Below are 21,359 nucleotides of genomic sequence, written 5' to 3' on the forward strand. Positions count from 1 at the left end.
AGAAGTAGAAATATATAACTAAAAAATTGAATTAATTAGTTACAGAAACTACAATATGATCTGTTTCAACACAAGCTCATGTTTTTTTAATTTCCGGGATTCTCTTCATTTCATTTTTCTAATTGTTCAGTTTCTACATATTAATGGTCTTTCTGAAAGACAATAGCAATAGACTAATTACCTGTTAAGCGAAATACTGGCTCAATTCCAAATTATTTTGAGACTGGTGATCTCTCTAGTAGATTTACTTTAACACTAACATTTAGTAATATAACTAAACATACCTATCTTTTGATAACAGAGGCGAATCATTGATTTTGTTTATATTCTAGTTTTCTGCATTCTTATTGGAACAATACCATGGTCTGACATGACAATTAGATTTTTTATATTATTTATGGTTATCAGAATATGAGAAAAAATATCGAACATAAAACTATTACACACCGGTAATTTTATCATGTCACTGAGGTGTTAATTATTTTTCTGCTAAGTTGTCGAACTATTGTTAACATCTTTGCAAAACACATACAGTGCATTACATATTATTTTGTCGAAATATGCTATTAATTTTAATATTTTAAGTAACTGAATATTATCTATATTGTAATCTAGATAAATACAATAATTAAAATTGATATATCCAGATTACTATAGGTAGAATTTTATTTCTAGCTTTTGGGAATGCCAAAACAATTAGAAATGACAACTCTTCAAGATTTGGCAAATACATTGATATTCATTTCAACAAACAAGGTGTAATCGAAGGAGCCAAAATAGAACAGTATCTTCTGGAGAAATCGCGAATAGTTTCCCAAAGTACAGATGAACGAAATTATCATATATTCTACTGTATGCTAGCGGGTTTATCAAGAGAAGAAAAGCAAAAATTAGACTTGCAAGATGCTTCTCAATACAAGTATTTGACTGGGGTAAGATTTTTTAGATTACTTTTATTATTATATCAGCATTGAAACAGGTAACTTAAGTTTAGTTAACAATGTCTCTATGCTATGGTGAATTGATTAACAAAATGAGGATATTAACTGTGTCTTTGTGACGTTTTAGTCATATTTGATAGCAATAATACTCCAAGTTATTATGTATGTTCCTTACTGTTTACAATTTACTATTTTTTTTAAATATAGCAGAGTTCATGAAATTAACGTATTTTCATAATTCATATTTCTAAGAAGAATATTGATCTTTATTTATATCTATCAATAAAGATTAGGTGTTCCCATATTAATAGAATGTATCACTTTAAACGTATTCTTCTTACTGGCTCTTTGTCTACTACAGATAATTAAATTTTCTTTGACATACAATATGTACAATTTACTGTTTTATTTCATAGGGAGGCAGTGTAACTTGTGAAGGACGTGATGATGCCGCAGAATTTTCTGACATTAGATCAGCAATGAAAGTGCTCATGTTTTCCGATCAAGAAATATGGGAGATCTTCAAACTGCTCGCAGCACTGTTACATATGGGAAATATTAAATATAAAGCAGCTGTGATAAGTAAGTAATTGTAGTTTTCTTTAAGTATGGCAATGTTCTAGATACATTTTCTACAGTATTTATTGACAATCGTTTCTAATTGTTTGTCATTTGTTAAATTAATATTGATAAGTAAAACATATTTCTTGAATTTTTGTTGCTCTAATTAATTTAACTGAAAGAAAATGTAAATTTGGATTAAGTCTTATCACAAACATATTATTTTTCAATAATAAAGACATATATTACAAATCTTTGAATTAATAAAAATATCAATGCTTAATATTAGAATATTAATCTGATCTGATTATTATCAAAAAATTCTATGATATATTTTTTCATTTTTAACTAAGCATATGTGCTAGTGTCAGTAAATACGAAACTAACAAATTATTATGTCTAATAAGAAATTATGATATCTTAAAATTTACTTTTAACTGAAAAACAGCAATTTTCGCGATTTGTAATCACCTGAAATTATACATTAAGATCTAATGTAAAACGTAAGTAGTGTTAAGAGTAATTCTACTATGTTGTTCAAGATACAGCATGAACAAAGTTCCAAATTCTAAAGTATATGCAGTAAGGTATTCATAACATAAACAACATTCATAAACAAGATTCATAAAGAAAATTCGTCACTCTAGTGGAAAATAAATACAGGACATGGAAAGTTTTTAATAAATTTGTAAATTTACAAAGAAATGTTTGAGAAGCTTTCGTACCTAAAAGAACTTAAGAATGTAATCAAAGATTCATCTATTGTCTCACACGGTGGAATCCAACAGCTAACATATGATTTTCTAATAGGCAATGATGGGATATTTATTAAAACTCTTCATGTTGTTTCTAAGTACAGTAACATTAGTAATATTAACTCTCAATTTTACAGAGAACTTAGATGCAACAGAGATTCCAGATCATACAAATGTCCAGCGTGTTGCATCGTTACTAGGTGTTGCTAAGCAAGCACTAGTTGAAGCCTTAACAAATAAGACAATTTTTGCTCATGGCGAGACAGTTGTAAGTGTGTTTTTTATCAAGCATATCGGTAATAAATATCGACAATACTTATTTATCAATTATATGTATTTTCGATAAATTTACATTAAGCAAACTTAAGATATCTTTTTGAATATTGTATTGTTAGAGAGATTTTTTAATTAGCTATGCACGGAAAGTTATTTTTCTTTAGTGTTTAAAGTTTTTATGCGTATTACTACTTTAGGAAAAAACGCCAAAGTGAAAATATTAATAAATAAATTACTATTACAATAAATAAATAAATAAGTTCGTACAGACGCTGGTTTAGTAGAATAGAATCATTTGAATAATATTTGAGTTGGTTTGTTTAGTTTTGTTTGTTTATTTTGTTTTAATTTGATCAAAATCATATGAAGCAACTTAAAAATTCACGTTCTTTTATACATAATACAGTCAAAATGAAATAATATCCTATTTTTACTTTAGTATCACTTATATTTTTAAACATAAAGTGAATTAAAGTGGTTGACAAGAATCGTTAATCTATGATAATTTGTTCCGGTATAATGTGTGTTCAAATAATATCCCTATACGTCAAACAAACTTTCAAATTACTAATTACATATATGCATTTATTCTTTCTTATCTCGCTCATTGCTAGCACGACAAAACTTGCAACATCATCATATTTCTTGATTTTTTGTCAGAAAGTTTTCGCCGAATTTATGTAAATCTTTGCCAGTATGCATCAACCATGTTCTGAAGAGATTAAGAAAGATTGTTTCGACACAATAATCTTTTCGGGCCAGAAGAACACTCTAAGACTAAGAGAGATGGAAAGGTTCGTCTTACCTCACAACTTACTTTGACTACACAAACATGATTCTTCCTTCCAATTACTTCTCACAAATTGACGTTTCATGTGTGCCACTTTATTTTTAAAATATAAAAATGTGAACGCTTTCCTAGAAAATAGCAAAGTATAATTTCATATGGCAAACGTCAAATTTTTAGTGCTTCTTAATAGTGCTTCATAGTGCTTCATTAGCCATTATTACATTCACGTTGTTTTTCCGTAATGCTGTTTGTATGGTCTGTGTCTCGAGAACAAAAGTGCCTATCAACAAACAGCTTTCATATAAAGAAGCACCTTTATCTGCAATGATCTCCTTCCCTTCAATTAGTACATAACGTTTTAATCGTTAGAAGTAAGAGAATGGGTTAGCCAAACTTATAATCGGTGATTTAATAATATGTTGAAGCACAATTAAACTCTTCACTAGTACGTAGATCTACAGATATTATTTTTATAACTAATTGAACTAAACATAAAGATATACGCTGTCGGAGAAAAAGAGTCCGCGTTTATCTCTTAAATTGGCGTCTTCCATGAGGCAATGTGTCCGGCAATGTACGTGGTACCTTTGTCGTGACATGAGATACGAAAGACTGGAACTTGAAACTCTTCCTAATATTTAGGAAGCTCCTGGAATTAGTTGGATTCTGCTGGCTGTAGTCAAATGGTCAGATAAGGTAACTTGGATATCGGAACCTCTCCTGACACCACAAAGGGCACATGAGTTCGGCTCATAATCTTCGGGTGCTGACACTCCTTAATCCTGTAGAATTCTAATAGCTAGAGAAGTTCTCTCCACCACTAGATATAATTGGAAGATGAACTGCAACCCATTGCTGAATTGGCCTATCATATTTCCAATCTTGGGAAAGGTTTTTACTACAGTATTCGAACGAAGCATACATCTTCCAGCAACAACTAAAGGTTTAAAAGTATAAAGTGTATTGTTCTTCATGGTACTCCACCCAACTCACACAGGTGAACATGTTACTTTATCTACCGTATTACTTCTGCATCTCAAGAATGAAATGGGCCATTGTTAAATTTCTTAGGATTTGAAACCAGAATCCTCAATCTACTAGGAGATTTCGTTGTCATAACAAGTCTATTAATAGTATCGTCAGGAAGTGGAAAAAAACACCGTTGTTACATTCGCTTTCTCCTCAGTTATTGTGTTTGTAACGCCAAGTATCTCGAAAACAAAAGAACTAGAGACAAATAATTTTCAGATTCAGACGCAGCCACCTCCACACTTCTATACTTGGATATTTGATGATAGCGCCCTCTATTGACGAGTCTAAAGAGTACTTCTTACGTTTACCTGTAAATTTATCTTACCTCCTTTTATTAATTATATTTATACCTAGGTAATATCCGCCCATTAAAAATAAAATTGAAATTTAACTTTCATTTCATCATTTTTATCTATGTTCCTATTATTTCCCTAGGTGTCAACACTATCTAAAGAGCAATCAATAGACGTCAGGGATGCTTTTGTGAAAGGAATTTATGGAAGATTATTCATTCTGATAGTGAATAAAATAAATAACGCTATCTACAAACCTAAAGCATCATCAAGAAGTGCGATTGGAGTTCTTGACATATTTGGCTTTGAGAACTTTAACACCAACAGGTACATAAAGAATAAACTTCATTTGTGGTTGAAAGATAAATACTTAATTGAGCGCATGAGCTCATACTTAATGAGAAGCAGTAGAATTACTAGTAAATTCAAGATGGCTCCCTAAGATAGAAAGCGGAAAGTTAGAAATCAAACATTTTTCTTTGTTTATTTAATATTCAAACTGGTTATGAGCCCACAGAATAAATCTAAATATAAAAATATGGAAGAACGTATTCTAGTGGGGATTTTACTATACTTTTTTGATAATTTTTATTCATTTATAGCAATTCTAACCTGATTAAGTTGACTTGTCCGTTCAATGTTACAAACATTTATGTATGTCTAAAATATTATCTTAATTCACATTTGACACTATAAGTTACCTTGTGAATTAACACAAAATTCGATCGTATTAAGTTGTTTCTCAACACAACACAAGAGATGAAATAAACGAGTTACTTGAAAGATAAAAACATGTTCGAAAGTCTTAAAAACTTCAATAAATTGTGATGTCCATTTTCAGAAGATAATCCTCCAAAGTGTTAAAGTTTTATCAAGTGACCAAGTGGCAAACTTTTTTTCTCATCTCGTTATCATCTTTTAAATTCTGCAGTAATTCTGTCATGCAACTCTTCAATACTTTTCTGTTTTGTTTCACGAACAAAAACAATCTTTGTCATTTCCGAAACGTCAAAGTCTTACGATGTTTAAGTCTGCTGACGTTGAAAGCCACTCAACATGTTTGTTCTCCCAACCGATGTGTGAAATAACTCAAGTACAATTTGAGATTATTTCCTTGATTAACAGTTTCTTCAAAAAACACTGAACAAAACATATCAAATAAAGAAATTGCTTCCCAGACTGTAAAATCAGGGTAGTTCAATAGTATCTCATCTACTAGGATTCAATACGCTATAGTAAATGTAATTTTGCCTAGACTTCCATTTAATTTAAACTCAGCTTTAAAGATATCACTTTCAGCACGTTCATTAGGATACCACTCACAAAATTCATTCTATCCTTCAGGATCATCTTTATTGAGGATTTATAAGTTGGGCTTCCAACTTCTTAATTTAAACTGTTTCATAATTCTTTTAAACTTCATCTCGTAATACTCAGATTACCTGTTGCCCTCCTTTGTGACTTTCTTGGACATTTCCAAGGATTTACATAATTTTTGGCTATTATCACAGTCTCTCCTAGTTTTTGTTTTTTCTCCTGTCCACCACTGACTCTGTTTTATGAAATTTCCTGACTACTTCATATATTGTTTGACGACTAGGCAGAATTCTGTTACGAAATGCTTCTTTGAATTTTGTCTTTACAGCGTCACTACTCTCATTTGTTGCAAACCAATTTTCAATCATGTAAATTGTTTGGTTCAAAATAAATCTATACCTTACAGCTGCCTATATGAAATAAAATTTATAAAATCATCTATATCAAGAAAGTCACTAAAATTTCAGTATAACTTAAATAAAGACTAAATAAATTTGCAAAATTGTCAGAAATATATATATATATATATATATATATATATATATATATATATATATATATATATATATATATATATATATATATATATATATATATATATATATATATATATAAGTTTCTATAAGGTAAAGTTTGCTCTAAAGCAATTGTACGAGGGGATTCCAAAAATTTCCATAATCGGATACTCGAAAAAATGGAAACTTAGCAGAAATATTATGTCTGTTGTACGTAGTCTCACCCAAAGTCACACATCTTTTTCTTGTTACAAGCACTTGCCATTTTTGTAAAAGTGTGTAAATTGGGGATTAAGCTATGCCTCTGTCGCGAAAATGGTGTCATTGTCATCCTGAAAATGCCTGCTTTGCAACACCCTTTTCATACAAAGGAAGATGAAACAGTCAGATGCAATATCCGGGAAATATAGAGGATGCGGAAAAGTATATCCACACTGATGTGTTTTGACGAGCAAAATGGGATACATGGACAGGCTCGTTGTTATGTAGGATGAGCACACCTTTGGACAGCATTCTTCGTCTTCAATGTATAATTTTGGCAGCAAATTGACCAGAAGGTTTGCGCAGTATCCCCCGTAATTGTGTGGCCTTCTGTAAATAATCCGTGAGGATAATACTACTTTCATATATATATATATATATATATATGTGTGTGTGTGTGTGTATGTATGTATGTATACGTATATGATCTTTATAGACATTTGAACTTACGCGTTTTTGCTTCTTTATGGAACGAGAAGTCACAATGCTTCTGCTGTTTTGAATTTTCTTTGCTTTCAAGATTAAAGTGATCCGGGAAAAACAAATCTGTGTCCTAATTAGCGAGGTCTAACAATTGTCTTAAGCACTACAGTCTTTGTTGGTTTTAGAAGTGTTAGCACACATGGTAGTATCTACCGTAAAGATACTTTTGACATATGCAGGTGATCATGTATAAAATTCTCCACGGAGCCTATACTTAGGTCATCGTCCTGGAATGTTTCTTTGATAGATATCTGGTGATCTTCATTCTTGCGGTGTTCAACTGTTTGGATCATCTCATCATTTACTGCTGATGATGGTTTACTACATTTTTCTTCATCCCTTATATTCTTGCTACCACATTTGAAGTATTTGTTCCATTTAGCAACACTATACGAAGTTATGTTTTCACCATATACCGCATACATTTCCTCATGAATTTATTTGGGAGCTTTGTCTTGCAGAGAGATGACACAAACCACTACTCTGTAATCCACTTATCCACTTATAGTTTATTCCATAAATACTACCTAGGTACATTTTAAATTTGTTTAATGAAATAGAACATGAGGGTTTAAAGTTGTTATTTCCATAGATAAAAGCGCCTATTTACCATTTTCATTTTCAGTAAATTTTTGTAGGTATGTGAAAAATAAAACTTCCGCTTCATTTAAACATGAATTCATACGGAGTACTTATGTTACAAATTTACCTATTCTTCGGCCTATTAAAATGTTTATTGTAAAATGTTAAAAATCCTGATTAACAATAATGGTAGAGTAATTTTGAATTTTAATCTACGTAAAATTTAAAGATAGGAGTGTATTTTCTCAAACGATTGAATTCAAAATGCATTATGAAAAAGATTTAGCTCAGAATTATTCATGGTAATTTATCATTGTGATAGATGTACATTCTTTCAGTAAAATGTTCAGAATACATAATTTTCTCTCTTAGTTTTGAACAGTTTTGTATTAATTACGCAAACGAAAATCTGCAACAATTCTTTGTGCAACACATCTTTAAATTAGAACAAGAAGAGTACAATGCGGAAGGAATCAGTTGGCAACACATAGAATTTGTAGACAACCAAGATACCCTTGATTTAATTGCCGGCCAACAGTTAAATATCATGGCTCTTATTGATGAAGAATCGAAATTTCCAAAGGTAAGATAAATTTAAGAAAATATTTCAATATGTTGTTACATTCTGCATACAAATATAGATAAATCGCTGAATTGAATACACGAATGGACATAGTAAAATAATGTTTCGACAGATTTATTTATTTATTTTTTAAAATTATAGTCAAAGGAAATAAAAAAATAGAATAAGAATTGATAAGCTGATAGAAAAGACAAACCATTGTTGGTTTTATACAGTACTTTGTATTTTTAATGGTTGTATTTATAATAACGTACAAGTATCCAATCGAGTAAAATACAATTTGGTGTGAATGCATTTGAGTTCAATGGGAGTTTTGTTTAATATATTATTTATCTAGTTTTCTTTCCAGGACATTCTTTAATCGCACCGTTTAAAGTATGAAGGTTTATATTTGTAGATTATGCATTAGAAATAATTGGAATACTGTATATTATATATTTTAGTTTTGTTTTCAAATTTTACACTTCAATATTGTTATGGATATTTCATAAATAATTACAACTTTTAGAAATTGAGGTGGAAACTCAAGCTACAATTAAACTCCCTTTTTACAACTTCCTGCTTGCAATATAAAATATTCTAATATTTTATTGTTTTAATGTATGCAATATAAAGTACCCTAATGTTTTATGGTTTTAATGTATTAAAATTATTTGTAAAATAATAACAACGAATTTTTAAATTATCTTTACTTTTCAGGGAACTGACCAAACTATGTTGGCAAAACTACATAAAACCCACGGAAGTCATAGGGTTTATTTAAAACCAAAGTCAGATTTAAATACATCCTTTGGATTGAATCATTTTGCTGGAGTTGTTTTTTATAATACCAAAGGTAAATGTTTTCTTTGATTAAATATGTATAATTCTTAAGTAAGAAGTTTCTAAAAATGGACCGAAAACATATATTTAATGTGTATTTGATACTTGTTGTATGTGATAGAAATCTTAACACATGCCATGTCAAGATGAGAAGACTAGGTTATACGTTGAGTTCCTAAAGTACACTGTATTGTGACATTGGAGGAGAACGAGAAATAACTGTAAATGGTCACTTGTTTAATTATTATTTATCTTAATTATGAACACTTGATTACTTCTAACCACAATTTACACAGTTTATAAATTAAGTACCTAACAAGATAAATAATAGGTGTTAAAACTATGGTTAATGACATTCTGATTACATGAACGTTAAAACTTTTTCTGTTTTAAAATTGAAGACTACAGGGGGAGAAAGGAGGTAAGTCAAGAAATGATCTTAAATGAGTTAACAGCAGAATAATGTAGCCTGAAAGGTGTAGTTTGCAGTACACCTACAGTAAGAAGAAAATTTTCGCCTACAGGGGAAGAAGTAGGTAAGTCAGTAGAAAGCAGGTCAATTATGTAAAATTATAAACAACTGATTTACTTTCTTTTTCCCTTGTAGTCTTCAATTTCAATAATTCACTATTTATCCATGGACGATCTCTTCCAGTATTTCAGTTCATGGTGAAAGAAAATAAAATAAATGGCGTCTTACTCAGGAGTGATTTGAAACAAATTCTATTGAAATTATTTTGAAACAAAGAAGAATAATCAATACAACTGAAATTAAATTTTAAGCCAAAAATTTTCGGCAGTTTCTGTATTTATCGGAGATTGTTTTAAACCGTATTTATAAGAGATTATTTTAAACCTTGTCACTTTAGCAACAAAACTTCTCATCTCGATCAACTTGTAATTCGGTGTATTTTTCTCAATTCAATGTACAAAGAATACTTATCGTAATAACTTTTTCCTTATTTTAACTATTTCCTTAATTTTCCGAACATTGATAAATCAGTGGCGAACGTATAGTGCAGTCAACGTACGTAAAAAAGACACTTTACCTTGAACAAATTGCAATAGATATGAAACATGTGCCAAAATGATGCTGAGCACATTCTAAGCAAGCTTAAAAAATTCCTCAAGAATATTGTCTGGAAGGTCGTTAAATCCAATATGGCCGCTGTTGGTGGGCATTTACGGCAAACATAATAACAAACGGAGTAATTATGTGACTTTGTAACAAAATTACAGACTCAACATTCCTGATGAAAGTTGTTCACCATTATGTGTCCTTTCAAATGAGGCATTGAACATACCTCTAATATAAATAATCATCATAGGTGTTCTACCCTTAGTGGCAGGTCATTTGTAGCAGCTGAGAAGCTTCCATGCTCCACGGTCCTCCGCTAACCTCTTCGTCTTCACGTATGATCTTTCTGTTTTTATATCATCCATTAATTGTAGTCTCCTTCGCCCCCTCCCTCTCTTTCCCGCCACCATACCCTCTATGACGTCTCTCATGATACAATTTCTTCTTAGGCAATGTCCCAACTAGTTTCTCTTCCTTTTCTTAACAATTCTAAAAGTGTTCTTTTCTCCCCCACCATTTCTAACACCCACTCGTTCGTTTTCCGCTCGACCCAACTAATTCTTTCCATCCTTCCCCACACCCACATTTCAAATGCTTCTAGCCGTTTTTCCATCACTTTTACGTAATGTACACGTTTCCGCCCCATACAGTACAACACTCCACACGAAGCATTTTATGAGTCTTTTTTCTCAACTCTCTATTCAAGGTCCCACAAAACAGACTTTTCTTCCTCCTAAAGGCTTGCTCGCCTCGCGCTTCATGTCATTACTAAGAATACTACCCAGATACCAAAAACTATTCACTTGTTCTATTTGCTCCCCTCGCACTTTTATATTTGACACAGACCTCTTCATTCCAATCACCATGGTTTTTGTCTTTCTAACATTTATTTTCATCCCATATTCTTCAAAGCCCATCCTCAGGTTTTCTAACATTTTATTGATTTCGTTTTCAGATTCTGCAACAAGCGCCATATCGTCTGCAAATCTTATGCATTTAATCATTCTACCTCCTACCGAAATGCCGTCATCATCATGTAAACTCTTTTTCACTATCTCTTTTCGATAGACATTAAATAGTGTTGGCGAGAGGCAGCATCCTTGTCGGACTCCCCTTCCAATTGCACTCTCTTCCGTCAGTTCTTCCCCTAACACTTACTTGTTGGTTTATGTATAAGTTTCTTAAGAGTCTTCGATCTTTCCATTCCCACCCTATCTTCCTTAGAACTCCAAACAACAATTCCCAATTCACGCGGTCAAAAGCCTTTTCTAGATCGATAAATACAACATACACCTGTTTCCCTTTTTCTATAAATCTTTCACTGATCGCCCTTAATAATCCAATAGCATCTCTTGTGCCCTTACCTCTTCTGAACCCGAACTGCTCCTCCTAAACTTCTTCATTTGTTCTTCCATATAACCTTCTGTTCAGTATTCGGAGCAAAATTTTAGCTGCATGAGATATGAGACTAATAGTTCTATAATCCTCACATCTCTTTGGGTTCGATTTCTTAGCCATCGGTATCATGATCGTCTTCAGGAAGTCATTTGGCCACTCCCCTGTCTCATGTATTTCATTGCATAGTCTTAACAATTCTTTCTTTCCCTTATCTCCTATATTTTTAATGAATTCGATTGGTATATTATCTATCCCGGTTGCCTTTCCATTCCTAATCTCGGATATAGCCTTTTCAAACTCATCCCGAAGAATACTAAATCCTTTATCATCCTCGCTTACTTCATTTTCTACTTCAACATTTAGGCTACACGGTCTCTCCCTACTCTCATATAAGTCTTCCACGTATTCTTTCCATCTGTCTATGATCTCATCTCTTCGCTGACTACCTTCCCATTTTTATTTTCTACTACCATCGTAGTACACCCTTGTTTCCTCCGAAATTCCATAGATTTCACCTCCTTATACATTTCCTCATATTTCCCAACTCTTTCTAATTCTTCTATGTCCTCGCATTTTCTTTTGTAAAACTCTTCCCTCGCTCTGTCTGTTTCTCTCCGTAACTCATTATTCAACTTTCTGTACATCTTTCTGCCCTCTCCTGTATCAACCTGTTTCCACGTCTTCCTCTCCCACATTTTCTGCAACATCTGCTCTGTAACCCATGGTTTCTTAGCCGTTTTGTGTTCGCGGTAACCTACTGCTTTTTCTGCAGCCTGCTGTAAGCAAAGTTTAATGTATTCCCACTGTGCGTACTAATATACAGGATGTTTCAAAAGTCCCCTATATAGAGTAACTGTTATTATCAGAGTTACAACAAAATGTAAAAGGGGAAACCGTCTCCAAATATGATGTTTTCAATCTAAAGTGAAGGAACTTTTTGAACCGTTTCTGCTGTACACTCTTTATGTGTCCAATGTTAAATGAAAGTGGAAGTCGACATTTACCGGGACCCACAATATAAGTGAATGAAATTACTGTCTTTTATGCTAACGTATCGATGGCCAGCCCCTATTTTAAACATGCGTCCATTCATCATACTCTTACAAAATGTATTTACTTCCTGGTAAATGGCAACGTTGCATTTTCATTTAACATTGAGCACATAAAGAGTGTACAGCACAAACGGCTCGTCCGATTAAAAAAAAAAAAAAAAAAAAAAAAAACTTCACTTTAGATTGAAAACATCATATTTGGAGACGGTTTCCTCTCTTACATTTTGTTGTAACTCATAATAACAGAGTTACTCCTATATCAGGGGACTTTTGAGACACCCTGTATATTAGAGGTATGTTCAATGCCTCATTTGAAAGGACACATAATGGAGAACAACTTTTATCCGGGATGTTGAGCCTGTAATTTTGTTACAAAGTCACATAATTACTCCGTTTGTTATTATGTTTGCCGTAAATGCCCACCAACAGCGGCCATATTGGATTTAACGACCTTTCAGACTGAATATTCTTGAGGTTTGCTTAGAATGTGTTCAGCATCATTTTGGTACATGTTTTATTTCTATTGCAATTTGTTCAAGGTCAATTCTTATTTTGACTGGACTACTAGCCTGGGACCAGGGGTCTAGGCCCTTCCAGCTTTGAAAATTTAGAGTAAACTCATGAAAAAGCTATCATAGTCTGGGTTTTCCTGGCGGGAGCTCATGTGATTTGGATTCCACGTTAATCAGTAGGTCCCGTCTCATATAGCCTCACTGCTGAAGGGACATTAAATTCAAAATCAACTCAACTCATAGTCTGGGTTTTGGCTGCCCCCACTTTTTACATTGTAAATCCGCCACTGTATATGTGTGTGAATATTGTTTAATGGGCTCCGCATAACATAGTTTTAAGAGACTATGAAAGGAAAGAGAGAGACAGAAAGAAGGAAAGAACTATGTTGTAACAGTTATAGTTCTTTCTGAGTTTCCTCTAGATTCATGACTAAGATGCACGCCTTCTGACATGTATTCATAGGTTCAAACCTTGTTAGGAATGCAACGTTTTGGATATAAAAGAGTATAGTAAATCCGATGTTGCTTTAATAGTAGTTTTATCTGTCAAATCTTTAATGTTGCATAAGAAGTAAAGCACAATCCACTCATTATTGATAATCAATTCTTAGTACGAACCCTATATTCCAATCCACTTGGTGTGTTATGCCTTTTACATATGATCCAAAATTAAGTTTAGAACCAATCTACTTGATTCGAACAGGAAGCCTAAGTTCTTTCTTGCTATAATTCTTCAATATTTGTACCATTTACTTTATGCAGAAAACGAAAGTACGTCTTTCCAGATGAAAAATGTGAGACTAATATTATTAAATTTTATTCAATAGTGCAAGGAATTAAATATTATTGTATTTACTTTATTTACCGTAAATTTTAATCTGACATGAGAGCGCTTGAGAATTAGTAGATAAATATAGGAAAATAAATGATACTTTCATTTAAAAATGTCTAAAATAAATTAAATTATTGGTTTTAATATTTTCATCCATATTCTAAAAATGGGACAGAGAATATTTTCGATAGAAATTCTCTAAGATTTCACGTCAATCAGATTATGAATTTATTTCAGGCGTGCTGATGTTATTTTGTTAATTTATTTAATCTCTTTTCTTTTTACAGGGTTTTTAGAGAAAAACAGGGACACGTTTAGTGCTGATCTTCTTCAATTGGTTCATATATCTAGCAATAAGTTTCTACAGGCATTATTCTCAGAAGATATTAGCATGAGCACAGAATCGAGAAAAAAGGCACCTACCTTATCGACTCAGTTTAGGAAATCACTAGACTCTCTCATGAGAACTTTGAACAGCTGTCAGCCATTTTTCGTAAGATGCATCAAACCGAATGAAGTAAAGAAACCAATGGTATGTTTTAAATCAATTAATTGGTTCCTCTTCAATTTTTGAAATACATATTTCAAACATTGATAACTTATCTATGAGTAATTTACCATAAGTTACAATTATAATTATCGTAATTGGTGAATTCTACTTTTTTTAAAAATTTTTTCATCAATATCTTAAATACCACTTTGAGTGTAACAAGTAGTTAGTTAACAGATTTTTTCTTTATAGTTAATAATATAAAATGATGAATGAGGCTATAAAGCCAGGATTTGACTTAAGGGATTAGAGAAAATAGAGTTAGTGCGAGACTTTGAAATATATACAATGTACACTTATGATGCGAAAAGTTGTTTTAAATTTGAATCAACACTAAGAAAATAACGTTTTCACATAATGAAACGATCATGAAATAATGGTCATTTTCCTTTATTTTATATTTTTTGACTACATTAGTTCAGATGTATTCTCACTCTAAACACCTCATTGGATTTAAATTGGGCAATATGTTTAAAATCATCAGTTTGTATTAGAACGTTGTAGCATTCTTGAAAATCATAGTAGTCAGAAGTTCTAAATGTAACACAATTACCGAAACTAGATTTGTTGTACTATCTGTCCGAAATACAATTTAAAGTTTTTTTGTAAGTCTTTACCAAGTCTTTAGTAAGTCTTTAGTCTAATTTGCTTTTCACTGTGAAGATAGATTACGTTACTTTTATCTTTATTTAATTGGCAATATGCGCAACGGTATTTTAATTTTGCTTGATAAGAATTTTAGTTTTATAAAACTGACTGCGCTAATCGAAAACTATACCGTGCCTAAAGCAAGATGCTAATTAATCGGATACTTTGAAACTTCAACTGAATATATCATAAATTGGATGTACTGATTTACATGGCTTATTACACATTAGTAATAAATATTAATTTAGTACTATATCTACATGCATTCTCTTGCCGAAACGTTTTATCAGAGGCAGTCTTCAGCCCATTTACCTAACGAAATAGAACTACTAGCCCAATAGAACAGGTTGTACACGGGATCCTTTGTTCGATTCTCGGTGGGAGAGCCTTGAAGTTTGAATGAATTATGACGGTTTGTATTCAACGTTAAACTATAAGTTCAATCTTATATAGCCTTGGTACTGAAAAGAAATGCCAAACTCCAACCAACCAATAGAGCAGGTGTAGGCTAGTTTTTTTGTGCGTGTGTGTTTTAAAAAGAATACGGGAAATTACAAATTAAGTACTATAATTATATGATATGGGAGAATTTGGGATAGAAGTATCAAAATCCAACATAGTTGAAAATTTCTTTCGAACAATATTTATAGGAGTAAATAATACATTTTTTCCCATACTATGCAAGAATAAGTAACTGTACCTTCATTATACAGATATCCACTTATACTTGTCTGTTAGTCTTCCTCCGATATAAGGCATCCTAACCTCTGGCGAATTTCAAAGGGACACATCCCTATAACAGGACAACTACATGAGAAATATTTAAATGTCACATTTTTATAAGTATCAACATTGTAAAAAATATAGCATAATGTTGAGAAAATAAGTACTTCAAAATAAGTAATTCGTTTTAGAGACTGACAGAAACAATCAAATTTTGAAATTTAGTCTGTGGTTAACTTTTTATTTGATGTTTTTGAGAATCAACGAGATTTGGTTTAGTTCATCTGTCTTTAAATAATGTAATATATACCATCGCGTGAATTCTTATTCTTTAATGTAAGCAATATTTTTAAATATGTAGCATTTATCTTCTAATTTTTACTTTAAGATAACAACATTTCTAAACATTTCTCTTTAAGATTTCGTAAATGTTAATCTTTGTTTACATGAAATATAACCGGACAATCAGATTTCTATTAACATTAATGACGTCACATTGAAATACCACAGCAGTGTGTTTTTTACTTGCATGGTTAATATCAGGACTAAAACTCAAGAAAACTGAGATGGAAACAAGCTTTTTTTGATCTTAGCACTTCTTTATTATTATTATTATTATTATTATTATTATTATTATTATTATTATTATTATTATTATTATTATTATTATTATTATTATTATTATTATTATTAGCAATTTTCAAAAACGAACATTAAATTTGTTTAATTAGTATTTATGCATCATAAAGTAAATAAATGGATTAAGTTTCATCGGCACACAAACAGGAGCCCGCCCGCTATTTTATCATATTCTCTGTGAAACAAAACTAATTAGAATTTTTACTTATCTTTTTCATTCAATATACCTTTTTGAAATCTATGAAGTCATCTTCTTTAAATTATATACCTGGAGCTCGTATTAGTTAAAGAACTACATACATACGTACATTGAAAAACTACATAACTAGGAATTTTTTTTTTTTTTTTTTAAGAAATGAATAAAGACTGCAAATAAAAATGGTATATGGGTCAAAGATGATTCATATTTTCAAAATTTAATACTGAAGTCCCGTATCAAAACACAACGATGAATATATTTTCAGTTTGTACAAAAGTTGAAGGTATTTTCATCTAAAACCAAAATAACAAGGTTAGAAATATTACAAAGTTATATATTTTGTAAAAGAAGTGAAACCTGTGACGAAAATGATAAATGCTTATCACCCAGAGGCTACAGTTCTGAAGACAACCTACATTTTCAATACACGAGGAATAGAACACTAATATAGTTAAATTATTTTAAAATATAATGTAACGTGGATTTGGTCTATAGCTGTAGAACATTTATGTATTGTTGACATACAATTAGAATAGACCACGATGCAACCTCAAAATGTTAATTATTTATGTACCATTTTCTACTATTATTAATTATAGGCGAATAATGCAATTTATTGTTTTTATAATGGAATGAGATTATGATACAAAAACCGTACTTAGTATTTTAATGAGGACGGGTCGAGTGACAATGAAATTACCTTTTTCATTGTTGAATACAAAATTCAGATTTATAATAAATTATTTTCTCCAGTGATGAATTTAAATATACGTGAAACATGAGTTTCGTTTAAAAAAAAAAAAACTATAAATGAATTAGATATGTTTTATCTGTTTTGAAACTATAACAATAGAAGTTAATTTTTTGAGTGATTAAATTCATGTTTCAGATTTTTGACAGAGAGCTTTGCTGTAGACAGTTAAGATATTCTGGAATGATGGAAACTATTAGGATTAGAAGAGCAGGGTATCCCATTCGCCATACTTTCAAGGAATTTGTTGACAGATACAGGTTTCTTATACCGGGAATTCAACCAGCACATAAGGTAAGGATATTTATTTACTTTATGTACTATATTTCTGCCTAACACTATAATTAATTTCATATTTCAGCCAGGGGTAAAAGTGAATCTGAAAAGGTAGGGGGACGCATGATGTTACGCCGTCCCCCGTGCCTATATTTGTCCACTGTATTTTTTTAGGAAGTGAAGGGACGTCACAGATATTTTCTGGAAGTGGGATAACGGCGTCTCTCGCGTTCTTCCTCACTTTTACCCCTGATTTCACCTTAAGATTCAACTTGGGATAGTTTTAAGATTTTTTTTTATTTGGAAGAGATAAGTTTAAGTGAATTTGAGTATTATGTAGTAAGTTATTGAAAGAATACATGTACAGTGTAGAACATACATAAAGCTACAAAAAAATCTTGAAAAGAGTGCAAAATTACGAATATTAGAAAATTTGTATCTTAGAATGATGTAGAATGAATTTCGATTATGAGGAATGAGGGTGTACATAGGTCTCAATTATATTCAGATTCTGAATCCCTTTGCAAAAAGAATGCCCAATTTCGTTGTCATTTCTGTATTTAAGTCAAAGTGTGCTGAAGCAAATTTTCGCATTTAAGGTGTTTCCTTCGTCTATGGGTAGTGGTGGGTAGTCATATGTGATGCTTCTACCTCTTGAACTAGTTCACGAAATACGTAATACAGGTTAGTCTCTACTAAGACGGAACAAACATATTCTTATTCTCACTTGCACTGTGACGACCAAACGAAGCTCATCTTTTACATTTTCGCGTTCATTATTGAAGAATCTGATCCATCTTGCTTCTTTTCTACGTGATAATGCATTTTTTCCCATAAATATCTAGGGTAACATCATCTTGTAGCACGACATCTAGTATTTTGAATTATTATCCAATTCAGCTCATCCAACCTTAAAATCATCGTGACTACTTACAAATTGACCGATTGGTAAGAAGCCTAGTTGTTTTTGTTACTGAGAACAAGCAGGAGTGAAAAGGGAGAGTTCATCCGCTCGGAGATAAGTTAAATACCTAGTTACGGAAAAGTTCCGTATGTTCGTAAATAGGTAGAAAGCAGACTTTCGGAAAGTTTTTGTTTCACCTGCTTCCGTTCTGTTCTCATCCTAATTCAAATGTTAGTACATATGTTGCATTCTTCATCACTATGTACTTTGATTGTTCAATAGTAGTCTTTGGCATTTAGTACACACAAACATTACATGAGTATTTGTAATATTTGAAGCACCGGTGTCTCTGGCATGTAAAATTTGGGGGGACATCAAAGAAAGTGATTTAAATGGTACTACCTAGCCCAACCTTTTTATTAACTTCGATTCCATTTGTGGCCTTTCTGCTTACCTTCACGGACCCCCTAAGGTAGATCAAGAACTCGATTACAATAGTTTCACAGCCTGAATATTATATTCCAAATAAATATAATAATTATTATTTATGAGATATTCTGTCGTTAGTAAATAAATTAAATTAGAATAAAATATTGAATATTTTGTACTTCAAAATATTGGGGGAGACGCGTCTCCCTCGTTCCCCCGCCAGAGACGCCCATGGTTTGAAATAAGTAATTATATAATGTGCAGTGTGCCAAATTTTCTGAAAAATCACTTTAAACCCTGCCTGCACGCATTTTAATTTCCAGAACATTTATGTGTCAATGGGTTAAGTGTCGTTGTGTTAATGTTATACTGCGTTTCTACATAAATATTGACATTACTAAAATTTTACTTATTATTTTTTACATTGGTCATTGCAATGCATGATTTTATCTTGTCTGTTTTCTTACTGAATGAATCCTTACCCATTCTCGTCAATTGACCATTAGTCCATTAGAACAGAGATAGGGTGTACAATTTCATTCTCGTATGGTATAGAGACTATATTACAAAGGGTATGGTGCAAAAGGAGAGTAGGTAAAAGGATAAGTAATAATTAGGATTAGGAATTCTATACATGCAAGAATTGAATAATTATGGCTTTGCTATAGATATTAATTTAGTTATTATATTCAAATTTGTTACAATAATAAAGTTATCAAGATAGTTTTCAACCAAAAATAAAATTATTTTGTCAGAAGAACAAGATTATATTTCCAGAATGTAAGAACTTTTTTATAGTTTAGTCTAATGCTTAATTCAGAATATTTGTTTCAATTTTGCTTTAATTTCACGTAATGGAATGCATTGAGCATGCTGTTACTTAGTCTAAGAGTACCTTAGTTCTAATAATGCGTCAATAATTACAGACAGACTGTCGAGCAGCTACTCTCAAAATTTGCCAATCTGTTCTGGGAAAATCTGATTATCAGCTGGGACATACAAAAGTCTTCCTGAAAGATGCTCATGACTTATTCTTGGAGCAAGAAAGAGATAGAGTATTGAAGAAGAAGATATTGATCTTGCAAAGGTTCATTCGTGGCTGTGTGCACAGAAGAAGGTATGAGAAATACGTATATTCTACAGCATTGGTCGTATTAGGTTTATATACCTAGGTATATATATATTTCGATATATGTTGTCCTATACAATTTATACTGTAAAACTTTTTTCCACATTTTCTGGATAGAGAAAATAGTCTTTAAATTTCGTAAAGTGTTTTGCTTGCACTGAAGTGTTAGAAAATGTAGTAATATAAATATAAAACGTTACCAAAACGGGATTTATAATTCTGCAAGTCTTCTATAAATTGTTTACTAAGTTTAGTGTGCGACATTTTGTCTTACAAGATTTGAACTGACATGAATATGTATGAATGTTCTAAAATATTATTAATTTTGTGGTGACTATAGAAGCTATGAAAACACTGTATGCCAGAATCAAACATTATCGAATAAATACATTAACTCGACTCATTATGTTGTCTGCGTTTAGTGCTAAAAGAAATAGCAATGAGTCTAAACCGATCTTTCCTACAAACCTCATGTGATTACTTCATCTTTAAATTGTCATTTCTCCTATATCATTATTTTTTGTCATAGTTCATTGAACTATTAATTTTCGATCTTGTACATATGTTGTATCTCTGCTTCATTTTTCATTATATAGTAATTCAGGTCAAAAATAGTAAAAGATCGATAATTAAATTTTATCGCCATATCTTTTCTACTATATTGGTACTATTTTAATAATTTTAATTTTTTTGCTTCTAGACCTGCCAAAGCATTAGTATGTTGTTAATGCAATTTTCAAAAGTTTCATTAATAGATAATTTATTCTTAAACAATTACTGTTAATTAATTATTTTACTATTTAATTGACTTCTTCGATGTAACGGGATTCAAGTTTATTGTGGTTTTACATTGTTAGACACAATATGGATGGTGAGAAATTGTGTATTTAACATTTATAACTAAGGGTTGTATGGTTAGATTTATAAGTTGCTCATTTAATAGTTTAGCTACTTGGCAGGGATTTGCTGTCTTTGTACCAATTTTTCGTACCATTTATTGTACCGTATTTTCGTACCAATTTTCTGCA

General features: G+C 31.5%; 1 protein-coding gene across 1 annotated transcript in view; it reads left to right on the plus strand.

The window, feature by feature from the left end:
* The window catches only part of LOC145693234 (myosin-VIIa-like), a 144,638-nt gene that overhangs the window by 45,665 nt on the left and 77,614 nt on the right, over positions 1-21,359 (plus strand). The window contains exons 6-14 of the mRNA XM_081769039.1: positions 676-932; positions 1,358-1,523; positions 2,395-2,525; positions 4,791-4,975; positions 8,179-8,389; positions 9,089-9,224; positions 14,371-14,615; positions 17,732-17,887; positions 20,129-20,319. Of these exons, the coding sequence (XP_081625165.1) occupies positions 676-932; positions 1,358-1,523; positions 2,395-2,525; positions 4,791-4,975; positions 8,179-8,389; positions 9,089-9,224; positions 14,371-14,615; positions 17,732-17,887; positions 20,129-20,319 (1,678 nt within the window). The remainder of the gene's footprint in view (positions 1-675; positions 933-1,357; positions 1,524-2,394; positions 2,526-4,790; positions 4,976-8,178; positions 8,390-9,088; positions 9,225-14,370; positions 14,616-17,731; positions 17,888-20,128; positions 20,320-21,359) is intronic.

This window comes from Thermobia domestica, chromosome 8 (genome assembly GCF_964235325.1).
Source record: "Thermobia domestica chromosome 8, izTheDome1.hap1.1, whole genome shotgun sequence".
NCBI classification, from domain to species: Eukaryota; Metazoa; Arthropoda; class Insecta; order Zygentoma; family Lepismatidae; genus Thermobia; species Thermobia domestica.